This window comes from Theropithecus gelada, chromosome 7b (genome assembly GCF_003255815.1).
Source record: "Theropithecus gelada isolate Dixy chromosome 7b, Tgel_1.0, whole genome shotgun sequence".
In the NCBI taxonomy this organism is placed as follows: Eukaryota; Metazoa; Chordata; class Mammalia; order Primates; family Cercopithecidae; genus Theropithecus; species Theropithecus gelada.
In genome coordinates, this window is record NC_037675.1 from 94780357 (window position 1) to 94796169 (window position 15813).

The 15813-nt window shown below is 42.7% G+C and overlaps 2 protein-coding genes across 2 annotated transcripts in view; both read left to right on the forward strand.

The window, feature by feature from the left end:
• Positions 1–15813, forward strand: part of UNC79 (unc-79 homolog, NALCN channel complex subunit) — a 371443-nt gene that overhangs the window by 9027 nt on the left and 346603 nt on the right. The gene's annotated exons all lie outside the window — the stretch shown is intronic.
• On the forward strand, positions 4653–5785 carry LOC112628680 (cytochrome c oxidase subunit 8C, mitochondrial). The gene is made up of 2 exons (XM_025391818.1): positions 4653–4856; positions 5462–5785. The coding sequence occupies exons 1-2, from the start codon at positions 4731–4733 to the stop codon at positions 5552–5554; spliced, it is 219 nt and encodes a 72-aa protein (XP_025247603.1). The 5' UTR covers positions 4653–4730; the 3' UTR covers positions 5555–5785.

A 15813-nucleotide genomic window follows, 5' to 3' on the forward strand; every position in this document is an offset into this window, starting at 1 on the left:
ATTGCCAGTGGCTTGAATTTCTCCCCACAAAATGGGTTTTTCTTTTCTACCACATGGTTAGGCTGCAAATTTTCCAAACTTTTATGCTCTGCTTCTGTTTTAAGCATAAGTTCCAATTTCAGACCATCCATTTGTGAATGCATATGACTGTATGCTTTCAGAAAAAGCTAGGTCAAATCTTGAATGCTTTGCTGCTTGGAAATTTCTTCTGCCAGATACCCTAAGTCATCTCTTTCAAGTTCAAAGTTCCACAGATCTCTAGGGCAGGGGCAAAATGCCACCAGTCTCTTTGCTAAGGCATAGCAAGAGTGGCCTTTGTTCTAGTTCTCAATAAGTTCCTCATCTCCATCTGAGACTAACTCAGCCTGGACTTCATTGTCCATATATCATACTATCAGCATTTTGGTCAAAACCATTCAACAAATCTCTAGGACGTTCCGAACTTTCCCACATCTTCCTGTCTTTTTCTGAGCCCTCCAAACTCTTCCAACCTCTGCCTATTATCCAGTTCCAAAGTGACTTCCACATTTTTAGGTATCTTTATAGCAGTACCCCACTCCTGTTACCAATTTTCTATATTAGTCTGTTTTTACACTGCTATAAAGAACTACCTGAAACTGGATAATTTATAAGGAAAAGAGATTTAATTGATTCATAGTTCCGCATGGCTTGGGAGGCCTCAGTAAACTTACAATCATGGTGGAAGGCAATGGGGAGCAAGGGGCATGTCTTCCTATATCATCTTCTATTACTGTTGTGCTTACAATCCAAGTGTATTACTGATGTTGCCAGTTGCAGAACCTGAATGTGTTTCCCACTTTTGCAACTCTTCTGCTTTTGTTGCTTATTTATCTGAGTATCTCGATCACTGAGGTTGTGCAATTGTAAAGACAGACGCAAATACGAAGAGAGGCACTTTGTTCCTCAAAAGCCTTTGGCTCTTTTTTTCTCCCCTATTTTTCAGAGACTTTTGTTCTGAAGCCTTTGGTTCTTGAATGAGAATTAAACATGTTTTTCTAGAGAGGAATGAATTCGAGATATTTGGGGCTGAGGTAGTGCAATCTTAATTCATTATATAATTTTCTAGAACTTTAACACCAGTTTATTTAGAGCATGAACATTTATAAAAATCACATTAAAAAAGGGCAAGTGGGCGAGGGTGTCTTTCTCATTCATTGTGTACATACAGCTCAGAAAACCTGATCTCTAGGCTATAGCTCTAATTAAGTCCTTTTATATAACTGCAGAAGGAAGTTCTTGCATTGTGGGTCGCTGAGAATACATTGAATCCCAGCCCACTATACAATTTATTGAAAATTGTAGAGATTTGAGTTAACAGTGCTAGTCTTTTGTGACTTGCAGAAATTAAACTGAGGCATGCTGTTTGTATTGGTAATTTGAGCATCTAAAAGAGCTGTCTCCTGGGGTGGGGGTGGGTGGTGGGGAGCTTAATTGTGTTGTGGCTGAATTTGGAGTTGCCACTGTCAAAAGTGTTTTAAGGCTTTTGTCCCAGAGAAAGACTTAAAATGCTTAAATCTCACTTGAACTGCACTCTATTCTAAACTTCTCAAGATTAGGATTAAACCAGTCAAGCTTGCCTATTATTGAGCTCTTTCTCACTTTACTTCAGAATTTTTGTTGCTTTGTAAAAATTAAAAATGGGGTATTACTCGAAGAAAAAAGGCTTGACTAATATTGTCTTTCTTAAAGCTCTTTTGTTGTTAGCAATAGAAATCCAGCACCACCTAGTTTAAGCCCAAAGCAGGATTTATCATAAAGCATATAAAGAGAGGCCCAGAACTCAAGGAGAGGAAAGTGTCCTAACTTCAGAATAGGGAGAACCAGGGCTTTGAACACAGGTGGGATGTTCCCTCTGGCTCTTATGTCTGGTTCTTTGAGCAGCTTGGCTGCATTATTAACTCACTGTGGAAGGGCTTTCTTGCTAGGTAGAAAAAAAACATGGCTCCCAAGTTACAACATCTATCCCAACCAACAGACTGGGTCCCAACCCTCTCTTTGGTCCAATATTTGAGTCAAGTAGTGTAACAGCTGTGGTCAGGAAACAGAGCAATGTTGCACTAAATCATTTCTTACAGGACTCATGTAACCTAGAGGTGCTCAAATTATTATCTGGGGATATCTAAGGCAAAATTAGAGTTTACCTGGTGTGACTGGGCAGGATAAGCCAAGGGAAGACTGAGAACAAGGAGATGAGGTTAGGGAGGTGGCTAACCATGGTTCATGCAGGTCCTTGATTGGTTAGGGTAAGATTCCAGAGCACAGTTGCCCAGTGGAAATGTAACATGGGCTGGGCATGGTGGTTAACTCCCGTAATCCTAACATTTTGGGAGGCTGAGGCAGCTGGATTGCTTGAGGCCAGGAGTTCAATATCAGCCCAGCCAATATGGTGAGACATGCCCCAGAGTTAGGAGGTGGGGCCTTTGGGAAACAATTAGATCATAACACAGCCCTCATGAATATGATTAGTGCCCTTATAAAAGAGGCCCCAGAGAGCTACCTTGTTGCTTCCATCATATGAAGACACAACCAGAACAAGGAAGTGGGCCCTCACTGGACATGAAATCTACCAGCACATTGATTTTGAATTTCTAGCATCCAGAACTGTAAGAAATACATTTCTGTCCTTTATAAGTCACCCAGTCTGTTGTATTCTAACAGCCTGAACAGATTGAGAAAGTAACAGAAAGGAACAAAAGTAACTGACCTGCTTCTTAATATTCATAAGCATGAAAGGACAACCAAGGATCATAAGATGTTTGAATAAAACTAGTAGGTTCAAAATGAATAAAAAAAAATGTACCCTAGAAGAAACACAGATAGTTCATGGAATAGAGATAACTTTTTAAAAGTTCAGATTAATATTGTGAAAGAAATCTAAAGTGATAGCATCTATAAAATACTAACAGGTGACTGTAAAAGCAAGAAATAGTATGTTTTAAAACTATAATTCTAAAATAAAAAAGCATGGGCTAGAAGAAAAAGTCAAGGAAATCTTGCAAAATGTAAAACAAGGGACAAAACGTTGATGAGTGAGAAAAAGGTTGAAAGACAGAGGTGACCCGCTAAGAAGTGCCAATGTCCATCAATAAGAATTTTAGGTTGAGAACACAGAAAACAGAGAGAAGCAAATAAACAGGAATAGTGCTCCCAGAGTCAAAGAACCATGACTTCAGATAGAAAGGTCTTACCACTGCTAATCCATATGAATGGAAAAATACCCATATCTAACAGTATCCTGGAGGAACTTCACAATTCCAAGGACAAAAAGGAATGCTTAAAAGATTCCCAAAAGGAAAAAGAGGGCACTCCAAGGAATGACAACTATATTGGCATTTTATTTCTTATCAGCTCACTAGGTGCTGGAAAAGAAAGGAACAATGCCTTTTGAAAATCTCTGAAGGACAATGATTTTGAGCCCAGAGTTCTACAACCATTCAAATTAGCATTTAACTGGAAATCAAAATATATATATTTTGATTTCCAAGGACTGAGGAACTTTATCACCTACAAACCCTTCCTGAAAGAACTGCTTAAGGATGTACTACAGCAAAATGAAAAGAAATCTAAGGAAGAGGAAGATACCAGCTGCAGAAACACAGCAATTCAAAGAAACCCTAGAGTGTTACTTGCGCAATAGGCCCCCAAAAGGAATAATGTGAAGACACAGAATCATTGTAGTGGATAAAGTTTTATTACAGTACTAAATTTAAAAATCACAGTATATTTACTTTTCCCTCAAGAGAGTCTGGGCACAGTGCATCATGCCTGTAATCCCAGTACTTTGGGAGGCTGAGACAAGAGCATAGCTTGAGCCCAGGAGTTTGACATCAGCCTGGGTGACACAGTGAGACCCATCTCTACCAAAGAATAAGAAAATTAGCCTTAGTGACAGATAATTACATCACCTTTTCTACTGGGTCCAAACACTCATTTGACCCTGCCATGAATATTTTTTATATCATCAGCAGACTGCAGAAATTTGTTCTTGGTTTTCAGTGTTAAGAATTAACCTACAGACAATTTATGGAAGATTTAATTTGCATTAGAGAACAGTGTGCTATAAACTCTGCCAATGCCAGGGCATTTTAAGAGGTATATAAAGTATAGGTAGAGAGGAAGACAAAGGGAAGGAGTAGGGGTGCCAAGTCCCTCAGCTTACCCAGCAGAAAAGAGATACTTAGTGTGAGGTGGGGTTGGGACCCAGGGGAGGGTGGCAGGTGAGTTTAGGAGAGGATAGGACACGTGGGTGGAAAGTGAGGTGAATGAGGGCTGGGAGGTTGCAGGGGGCGCTGAGTGGAAAAGGCGGGGCAGAGCAGGGTGTGCTGAACGGAGAGAGTAGAGCAGAGCAGGGTTTGCAGGGTGGAAGGGGCGGTGCAGAGCAAGTGGTGCTGAGCAGAAGGGGTGGGGCAGAGCAGGGGGTGCTGGGCAGAAAAAGTGGGGTAGAACAGGGGGTGCTGAGCAGAAGAGGTGTGGCAGAGCACAGAGTGCTGACTGGAAAAAGCAGTGCAGCACAAAGAGTGGTGAGCGGAAGAGGTGGGGCAGAGCAGGGGGTGCTGGGCGGAAGGGGCGGGGTAGGGGCGAAGGCAGAGCGCCCTCTCGTGGCTGGGGCGCCTGCGCAAACCAGCTGCCTCACGCTCACTGGAACTCGCGCTACTTGGCAGCACCTGACTGGTGCTGTCTTCGCCTGACTTTGTCTTACCTGAAGCGACATGCCTCTCCTGCGTGGGCGCTGTCCTGTCCGCCGCCACTACCGCGACGTGGCCCTGCTTGGCCTGCAGCCGGCTCCCCGCTTCGCCCACTCTGAGCCCGCGCGCCAGCGGCCCCTTTCCGCCGCCGTGAGTTGAGACCCAGCCATCATGGCGGCGCGGACAGGGCGGGCGGGAAGCGCGTGGCCCAGGCAGGGCGCCCCGACGGGTGGGAAGAAGGGAGGACAGGGCTTGCGGGCCTCGCGTGGGAGGCTCCTGTGGCTTGGCCGCCGTTGGGGGAGGTTCCTGGGAGAGGGTCGCAGGGAGGATGCTGTCGTCAGGCGCAGGGGCGGAAAGCCCGGGACCCTGAGGGCCGCGCGGGGATTGGGCCTCCTTGGTTGTTACCCTTTACCGGCACCTGGCTCGGGGGCGGGGCTATGGTTTCGTGGAGGAACGGTTTACCATCCTCGGACGTTCTGGGCACTGCCAAGATTTAACATTTTCGATAAAATGGTGGAAATCCTGGGCCGCATCGAAATTCCACAGTGCGAAGGTTGGAACCGGAGAACCGTTGAAAAAAAAATCAGGTGATCCATGAATCGATTTTCAGCATTTTAGATTTCAGCATTTTAGATTTCCTGTTTCTAGGACAACGGTCTAGTTGATCAAAATGTTTTTTAAAGCACTTTTTGTTAGGTGGCAAGTCACTGGTCCAGGAAGCCATACTCAGCAGCGCATTTCATCTTCTCTTCCAGGAAATGGCTGTTGGACTTGTGGTGTTTTTTACGACCTTCTTAACACCAGCTGCGTACGTGCTAGGCAACCTGAAGCAGTTCAGAAATAATTAGATGGAAGAAGATGTTGAACAGCTGTTAACGTCCAAAAAACTTTCAGAAAAAGCTGTGTTTTTGTTAACGAGAGCAAGATTACCTAGTTGAGTGATGCAACCATTGTGGTATTCACTTTCCTCTTGTTTATGATGAATATTTTGCACTTTTTTAGTACTGTGCATTATATAGATGTATAGTGAAAAATGTTCTGCTTAAGTGTTAAATAAAACATTTATTTGTGCTTGGTAATATGTGTGCATATTATTTTCTAAACATCGTGAAAGCTGATGAAAATTTACTGAGAACTGCTGTGAAAGGTCAGACTTAGTGACTCAAGGAGTGACATTAAGCGTTACTGTATGGGAGTGAATGTATCTAGTGACATCACCCTTAAAAGATTAGATGTGGAGCTGCAAGGTAAGATAAGTTTAGCTAAATGGTTTTTATGTTCTGTTAGTACTGCCATGCCATACTTCACAATTTGCTGTAAGAAGTACAACCATTTCTTATCTTTGCCTCTTTAAATGACTACACTTCAGAAGGTGAAGAGTCGGTACATCTCCTATTTTATGTTCTCTTAGTCTTCTGTGAGGTTTGAAGAATCATACACATCTTTGAACTGTCTTAGCTGTTGATTATGCTGTTATCACGGGCAACATAGTTCAACTCTGAGCCTTGGTTTTCTTATCTCTGTAATGGGGACTTAAAATTGCTGTCTTGAAGGGATGTTGTGGGAATAAAACATTGAAGAAAGAAAGATAAAGTACCTCTCAACATAGTACCTGAAACAATAGTCAATAAATAGAAGTTATTGTTTGAGGATATACAAGGTTGCTAATATTCATTCATTCAACAAATACTGAATTCCTGTGATGTGCCAGTTATTGTGTGAGGTCAGTATACCCCAAATAGACTCCTTCCTTGTTTAGCTTACAGGTCTTAGAGGGCTAATGTTTTGTTACTTTAGTATTTTTACATCTCTATCTCAAAATTTATATTGATGTATTAGTCGATGTTCTCCATAGAAACAGAAAAAATAGGATGTGTATATATACACATTTATATATGGAGAGAGAGAGATTGGTTTATTTTAAGGAATTGGCTCATGGTTGTGGAAGCTGGCAGGTCAGAAATCTGCAGGACAGGCTGGTAGGCAGGAAGACACAGGAAGGAGTTGGAGTCCCAGTCTGAGGACAGTCTTCCGTCAGAATTCCCTTTTTGCTAAAGCCAGTCTTTAAAGCCTCTGACTGAATGGATGAGGTCCACCTACACTTTGAAGTATTATCTTCTTTACTCAAGGCCTACAGATTTAAATGTTAATCTCTTACAATCTTCACAGAAACACCTAAATAGTATTTGACCAGATACCTGGGAGCTGTGGCCTAGCCAAATTGACGCAAAATTAACCATCACAATTGGATAAAATAATTTTTCAGAGTGAGAGCATGAAAAAGGTTGGTGATACCCCTGAAATGTAAAGGTGTGAGCACAGTGGCTAATCAAAATCTTAGCAGTTTCTTAAGATCTACCTTCGCTGTTCACTGGTTGCAAACCTGCTCCTAGGCCCTTTACGTGAACTCCCATTGGGACACAGGCTCAATCTTCTGATTTCTTGTATTCAGTGAGACCTTGCTTTTGCTGCCAATTTTGAACTTACTTTTTCCTTCTCAAACTCTGGTGGCTTTGTATTTCGACTTCTGATGCCTGCCTTCATGTGCTCCAAATTATGGCAAAAGACAGCTTTACCCTCCTAGCTGGGGAAGAATATTGAGCTATAGGAATCTTTTCCATAGAACTTTAGCACTTAGTGTTCCGAACTGTTTGACACTCAAGTTACTGAGTACTCTTATACAATAATACTGTATGTTGGAAAATGGTAACTTATTTTGATGAATGAACTCTGTTGCCCTGTCTCGTTAATTTTACACTCATAAAGGTGTCACATTCAAGGTACAGTTTGTTCTTGTTTGGAGTAGTTTTGTTCTATAAAGGCACTGTGAACACTGTATTAATGAATACTGAACTAGGGGAAATTCAGAGTTAAGTTCCTGTGGGCCTCTGGTCATAACATTTTTGTCAGCCTCTCAGTCTAACTTATTTTATGTATGTTTCTTTTTAAAAACACCTTATTTAATATACAGATGCTCTTGGACTTAACAATGGGGTTACCTCCTTATAAACCCATTGTAAATTGAAAGTCCTGTAAATTGAAAATGCATTTAATCTACCTAACCTGAATATCATAGCTTAGCCTACCCTACCTTAAATGTGCTCAGAACACTTATAAATCAAGTGCTGTTTTAAATGGAACCTATTTATAGTTTATGCACACATGCATAAACACAGACATACAATATGATACTTTGGTAGGTTCAAGAGTTGGGGGAGTCACATCTCTAATGTTATGCGTGATGTCAGCCTTCAATCAGCTGAGCTTCCTTATTCTACGGTTCCCACCACACCTTGACTTGACATCACTGAGATTTCTACTTCTTTCTTCTCCATAGGACCCTGCTATTTTTCCTTTTACTTATTGAACCTTATCTTTTTGTAGTATGTGAACTATTTTATTTTTATTTTTATTTTTTGAGATAGTGTCTCACTGTATCGCCCAGGCTGGAGTGCAGTGGCACAATCATAGCTCACTGAAGCCTCAAACTCCTGGGCTCAAGTGATTTTCCCACCTTGGCTTCCCAAAGCTTTGGACTACAGGCATGAGCCACTGTGCCCAGCATATTCAACACTTTTTAACTCTGTTTGAAATCACCTTTGCCATAGTATCACACACTGTGGTTTGGCTGCTTCTTATTTCCCTGCTATGAATTTGATAGTTCTTTCTTAGTCTTAGCCTTTCTTTTTTTTCTGTTGTAAAATGTATTCTTTCTTTATATTCTCATTTGTGTGAATAACTTCAGTTACCATATACTTGTTTACCCTCATATCAATCACCCTGTCCCATATCTTTCTCCTGAAATCCAGTTAATTATGTGTATTTGCTTAACATTTCCTCTTGGATATTGTATAGACACTTCGGATTTAAAAATCCAAACCTGAAACTTTTCTCTCCTCAAACCTGCTCTCCTTCCTGTGCATTGAGTGATTCATTCAATATTTGATCATGTTTGGGCACTTACTGTACACCACTGTACACTGTGCTAGGAACTGGATGTATACTGAGGAACCAAAAAGACAAAGTCAGTGCCCTAACTTGCTCTAGAAGAGGAGATAGACAAACATGTAGCCTTAAATACGTAATCATAAATAGGGTATGGAAAATAACCATGGGTCCTAACTTAAATTGGGGGAGGAGAGAGTCACAGAAGTTATGTTTGCTAACATGATATTTAAGTTAACCTGAAAGATAAATAGATGACGAGTGGGGGGAAAAACCGAAAATTTTAGGGAGAAAGAACATCATATATGACACCCTGAGGAGGCCAATATCTGTAACATTTTGTAGCATTGAAGAAAGCAGTGTTTAAGGGTTTTGAGTGAGAAGGAAAGTGATACGAGAAGATGATGATGGGCAGGTGAGAGCCAAATCCTTACAGGCTGTGTTTTATGGACATTTAAGGTTTTATTATAACTACAAGTTGAGTACCTCTAATTTGAAAATCTGAAATCCAAAATGCTCCAAGATCTGTTAATGAGTGCTAACACGATGCTCAAAGGAAATGCTCATTGGAGCATTTCTGATTTTAGATGTTGAGCTCGTTGGAGCATTTCTGATTTTGGATTTTTAGCTTGGGGATGCTCAAGTGGTAAGTATAATGCACATATTTCAAAATCCAACAAAATTCAAAATCTGAAACACTTCTGGTCCCAAGCATTTTTTTCTTTTTTTGAGACAGGATCTTATTCTGTCACCCAGGCTGGAATGTAGTGGTGCTATCATGGCTTACTGCACCCTTGACATCCTGTTCTCAAGTGATCCTCTCACCTTAGTCCCTTGAATAGCTGGAACTACAGGCATGTGCCACCATGATCAACAAATTAAAAAACTTTTTTTTTTTTTTTTTTTTGGGATGGAGTCTTGCTATGTTGCCCAGACTGGTGTTGATCTCCTGGGCTCAAGTAATCCTCCTGCCTTGATCTCCCAAAGTGCTGGGATTACAGGCATGAGCTACTGCACCCAGCCCTAAGCATTTTGAATAAGAGATATTCAATCTATACAGGAAAAGGGTTTTCAGCAGGAAAGGGTTAGGATCTGGTTTTGGTAAGACAACCCAAGTACTTTATGAAAGTAAATACAATGAGAATTAGATCATGTTTGGCTTGAATCTCAAAAGTAAGCTAGTATGGTCATTTCAGCCACCAGAGATAGACAGGGAAGCCATCTTTGTCTCTACTGTAGCTCTAATTTTACAGTCTTTTTTTTTTGATGGAGTTTCATTCTTGTCACCCAGGCTGGAGTGCAATGACGTGATCGCGACTCACTGCAACCTCCTTCTCCTGGGTTCAAGCAATTCTCCTGCCTCAGCCTCCTGAGTAGCTGGGATTACAGGTGCCTGCCACCATACCTGGCTAGTTTTTTTTTTTTACCCCCGAGATGGAGCCCAGGCTGGAGTGCAGTGGCACATAATCAGCTCACTCACCGCAACCTCCGTCTTCTGATGTCAAGCGGACTCTCCTGCCTCAGCCTCCCAAGTAGCTGGGATTATAGGTGCCTGCCACCACACCCAGCTAGTTTTTGTATTTTTAATAGAGACGGGGTTTCACCATGTTGGCCAGGCTGGTCTCGAACTCTTGACCTCGTGATCGGCCCGCCTTGGCCTCCCAAACTGCTGAGATTACAGGCGTGAGCCACCACACCCAGTCAGTTTTTTGTATTTTTAGTAGAGATGGGGTTTCACCATGTTGGCCAGGGTGGTCTTGAACTCCTGACCTCAAGTGATCCACCCGCCTTGGCCTCCCAAAATACTGGGATTACAGGTGTGAGCCACGGTGCCTGGTCTAATTTTACAGTCTTAATAATTTTACATTTTGAACTTCTCTTACATTGACCACCTCTTTCCATCCAGGTTCAGCTTCATCTCTTAACAACTCTTAACTGTCTTGCTAACTATGCTCTTGTTATAGTCAACTACTCATATTTTCATACCCCTATCCTATCAGTGCACCAGTTTTTCAGATTGCCTCCAGCCTTTACATAGGTAGCTAGTGTCTCTAAAACGCTTTTCTCCTTCTCCAATTTCTACTTTGGCTTGGATAATTTTTACTCCTATTGCTCTCTCAACTCTCAGATTAAATGTGTCTGTTGGATAACCTGTCCATCTCCTGATCTAGGCTCACTGCAACCTCTGCCTCCCAGGTTCAAGCTATTCTCCTGCCTCAGCCTCCCAAGTAGCTGGGATTACATGCACCTGCCACCACGCCTGGCTAATTTTTGTATTTTTAGTAGAGACAGAGTTTCGTTGGCCAGGCTGGTCTCAAACTCCTGACCTCAGGTGATCCACCTGCCTTGGCCTCCCAAAGTGCTAGAATTATAGGCGTGAGCCACTGTCCCCAGCCACTTCTATTTCATTCTTGTAGGTTGCAGCCCTTTGAGGTCTTAACCCAAATTGACATGGGTTCACCCATTCACCTGATCCTCTCCCAACCCAGATCGCTTTAGACTCTGGGCTGCAATCTCTGTTTACTTACCCACAAGAGACTGTCAAAAGCACTTTTTAGTCACTTCTTCCAGAATTGCCGAATGCAGGGCTGTCTTGGTCTCTGTATTTCACCAGTGCCTGGCCTGGTAAGTCTTCAGTGTTTTGCAGTTCTTCAGTACCTTCAAGGAGATGTTTGTGTATTTTGTTCTACTTGTCTAGTTGATCAGCAGAAATAACTGGCTTTACTGACCCATTCTGCCAACCAGAAGTGCAAACCCACTATATGATCTGATTTTTCAGGTTTTGAAATATTTAATTTTTTTGCCACATCTGGCCTAGTAATCTGTTTTTAAAGCTATGGTTAAAGCAAATGAATAGCTTTCTTTATATAAGGTGAATGGAGAATTTGAAATAATCTTAAGTTCTGGTTAAAAAATGTTTTCTCTGACTTTTATTTTAGGTTTGGGGGTACATATGCAGATTCGTTAGCATGGGTAAATTGTATGTCATGAGGTTTGGCTGTACAGATTATTTTGTCACCCAGGTAATAAGCATAGTACTCAACAGGAAGTTTTTCGATTCTCACCCTCCTCCCACCCTTCAAACTGAAGTAGGCCCCAATGTGTCTTGTTCCTTTGTTTCTGTGTGTACCCAGTGTTTCGCTCTGACTTAGAGAACATGTGATATTTGGTTTTCTCCTCCTGCATTAATTCACTTAGGACCTGTGTTAATTCACATAGGATAGTGGCCTCCAGCTCTATCCATGTTGGTGCAAAGGACATGATCTCCTTTGTTTTCATGGCTGCATAGTATTCCATGGTGTATATGTACCACATTTTCTTTATCCAGTCCACCACTGGTGGGCATTGTGATGGTCAATAATGGGTGTCAAGGTTATTGGATTGAAGGATGCAAAGTATTGGTCCTGGGTGTGTCTGTGAGGGTGTTGCCAAAGGAGATTAACATTTCAGTTAGTGGGCTGGGAAAGACAGACCCACCCTCAATCTGGTTGGGCACCATCTAATCAGCTGCCAGTGTGGCCAGAACATAAAGCAGGCAGAAAAACATGAAAAGACTAGACTGGCTTAGCCTCCCAGCCTAAATCTTTCTCCCGTGCTGGATGCTTCCTGCCCTCGAACATCAGACTCCAAGTTCTTCAGTTTTGGGACTTGGACTGGCTTCCTTGCTCCTCAGCTTGCAGACGGCCTATTGTGGGACCTTGTGATTGTGTGAGTTGATACTACTTAATAAACTTCCATATATATATGTATAAAATCCTGTTAGATCTGTCCCTCTGGAGAACCCTGACAAATACAGATTTTGGTACCAGGAGTGGTTCTAGAGGAACAGAATATTAACGATGGAGTTTTTTCATTGGTTTTAGGGTTTCTGGAGTTGGTTGCTTAATATGATTAGACTCCATAATGGTAAGGATGCTACTTCTAATAGTATGGAGAACACTGATACTCGTTGGCATGAACTGTTTAGAGAGTTATGCAAAGTAAATGTATTTGATGCCCCTGAGAGGCAAGGAGTTTAGTGACTCTATGCATAATACCTTTAACTATATGTGGAGGACCAAGGAACATAATGAAGTTGGTTGGTTGCTTGAGTTTAGTGACTCTATGCATAGTACCTTTAACTATATGTGGAGGACCAAGGAGCATAATTAAGTTGGTTGGTTGCTCCTAAGTTCACTGGACAAAGTGATGAAAGAAAATGATGAACTCAGGGATTCTAACTACCAGCTTCAGAAACAGATCCTGAGCCTCAAATCTTCTAAGATTGCCCTGAATGAGAGTCTTATCTCCTGTAGAGAAAGAGCTGAAATTGTAGAAAAACAGACATAAGCTCTTAGCACGTGCGTGACTGACCTGCAGTGAAAGGCAGATGCACAGCCTCACCAGGTGTATACTGTTAAAGTGAGGTCATTGATTGGAAAAGAATGGGACCCTGCAACTTGGAATGGGGACATGTGGGAGGACCCTGATGAAACTGGGGACAGTAAGCTTGTAAATTCTGATGAACCTTTTTTTTTTTTTTTTTTTTTTGAGTCGGAGTCTCGCTCTGTTGCCCACGCTGGAGTGCAGTGGCGCAATGTCGGCTCACTGCAAGCTCCGCCTCCCGGGTTCACGCCATTCTCCTGCCTCAGCCTCCCGAGTAGCTGGGACTATAGGCGCCCGCCACCTCGCCCGGCTAGTTTTTTGTATTTTTTAGTAGAGACGGGGTTTCACCGTGTTAGCCAGGATGGTCTCGATCTCCTGACCTGGTGATCCACCCGTCTCGGCCTCCCAAAGTGCTGGGATTACAGGCTTGAGCCACCGCGCCCGGCCAGATGAACCTTTTTTTGCCAGAAGAAACAGCTTCCCCATTCCCAGTAGTGGCAACATCCCCTTTCCGACCCCATGCTGCCATCAGCCTTTCCACCTTTGTCTGAGGAGATAAACCTTGCACGGCTGCCTGAGGCAACAGTGATGGCCTCCCCTGAGTCAGCTGCCAGGCAGGATGTTGCTTCTCCTTAGGAGCCACCCCCAACACCCCTGTTTGCTTCTAGAACTATAACTAAAGTCCCAGCAGGTCCCTAGAGGTGAGGTTGAGAGTGTGACCCATGAAGAGGTGCAATACACTCAAAGGAACTACTTGAGTTTTCTAATTTATATAAGCAAAAATCTAGAGAACAGGCATGGGAATGGAAATTAAGGTTGTGGGATAATGGTGGAAGGAACATAGAGTTGGATCAGGCTGAATTTATTGATTTGGGCCCACTAAGTAGGGTTTCTGCATTTAATGTTGTAGCTTGGGTAGTTAAAAAAGGTTCTAATGGTTTATTTGCTTGGTTAGCTGAAATATGGATTAAAAGATGGCCCACTGTGAGTGAGCTGGAAATGCCTGATCTCCCTTGGTCTGATGTAGAGGAAGGGATCCAAAGGCTTAGGGAGATTGGGATGGTGGAGAGGATTAGTCACTTTAGACCTACTCATCCCGGCTGGGAGGGTCCAGAAGGTACACCCTTGACCAATGCTTTGCAAAATAGATTTATGAGGGCAGCACCTGCATCTTTGAAAAGCCCTGTAATTGCTCTTCTCTGTATGTCAGATCTAACAGTGGGAACTGCAGTCACTCAAAGACAGAATTTAAATAAAATGGGAATAATTGGATCCCAAGGTGGCAGGGACCAAGTGGCAGCACTCAACCATCAAAGCCAAGGTCTGCGTAGCTACCATAATGGACAGCAGAGGCAAAGCAGCAATTAGAATAGTCTGACTTGTGTAGAGCTCTGGCATTGGCTAATTACATTGTTCCTAGAAGTGAAATTGTAGGAGGCCTACTGCATTCCTACATAATTTGTATAAGCAGAAAACTTCCAGGTTGAATGGACGAAAGACTAACTTGAATTATAAAAAGAGAGAATCATGACTTGAGCCACTTTACAGATTCAGAACCCCTTGAATGAAGGGGAGGCTGGGTCTCCTTGAGGAAGGACCCCACTATACTACCGACAATTTCTGCCGTTAATCTTTCTCCCATCCTTCCCCACGGAGACATCCAGCCTTTTACCAGGGTAACTATACACTGGGGAAAGGGAAATGATCAGACATTTTGGGGATTACTGGACACTGGCTCTGAGCTGATGTTGATTCCAGGGGACTCAAAACATCACTGTGGTCCTCCAGTTAAAGTAGGGACTTACAGAGGTCAGGTAATTAATGGAGTATTAGATCAGGTCAAACTTACGGTGGGTCCAGTGGGTCCCTGGACTCATCCTGTCATTTCCCCAGTGCCAGAATGCATAATTGGCATTAACATACCCAGCAGCTCGCAGTACCCTCACATTGGCTCCCTGACTGGTAGGATAAGGGCCATTATGGTGGTAAGGGCCAAATAGAAACCATGAGAGCTTTCTCTACCTAGGAAAATAGTAAATAAAAAACAATATTGCATCGCTGGAGGGATTGTGGAAATTAGTGCCACTATCAAGGATTTGAAAGATGCAGAGGTGGTGATTCCCTTTACATCCCCATTCAACTCTCCTATTTGGCCTGTGCAGAAGACAGATGGATCTTGGAGAATGACAGTGGATTATTGTAAGTTTAACCAAGTGGTGACTCTAATTGCAGCTCTGTATCAGATGTGGTTTCATTGCTTGAGCAAATTAACATGTCTCCTGGTACCTGGTGTGCAGCCATTGACTTGGCAAATGCCTTTTTCTCCATTCCTGTCCATAAGGCCCACCAGAAGCAATTTGCCTTCACTACCTCAGGGATATATCAACTCTCCAGCTTTGTGTCATAATCTTATTCGGAGAGAACTTGACTGCTTTTTGCTTCTACAAGATATCACACTGGTCCATTACATTGATGACATTCTGCTGATTGGATCCAGTGAGCAAGAAGTAGTAAACACACTGGACTTATTGGTGAGACATATGTGTTCCAGAGAATAAATTCAACTAAAATTCAGGAAACTTCTACCTCAGTAAAATTTTTAGGGGTCCAGTGGTGTGGGGCCTGTCAAGATATGCCTTGTAAGGTGAAGGGTAAGTTGTTGCATTTGGCCTCTTCTACAACCAAGAAAGAGGCACTGGCTGGGTGTGGTGGTTCATGCCTGTAATCCCAGCACTTTGGGAGGCCAAGGCGGGTGGATCACTTGATGTTAGGAGTTCGAGACCAGCCTGGTCAACAT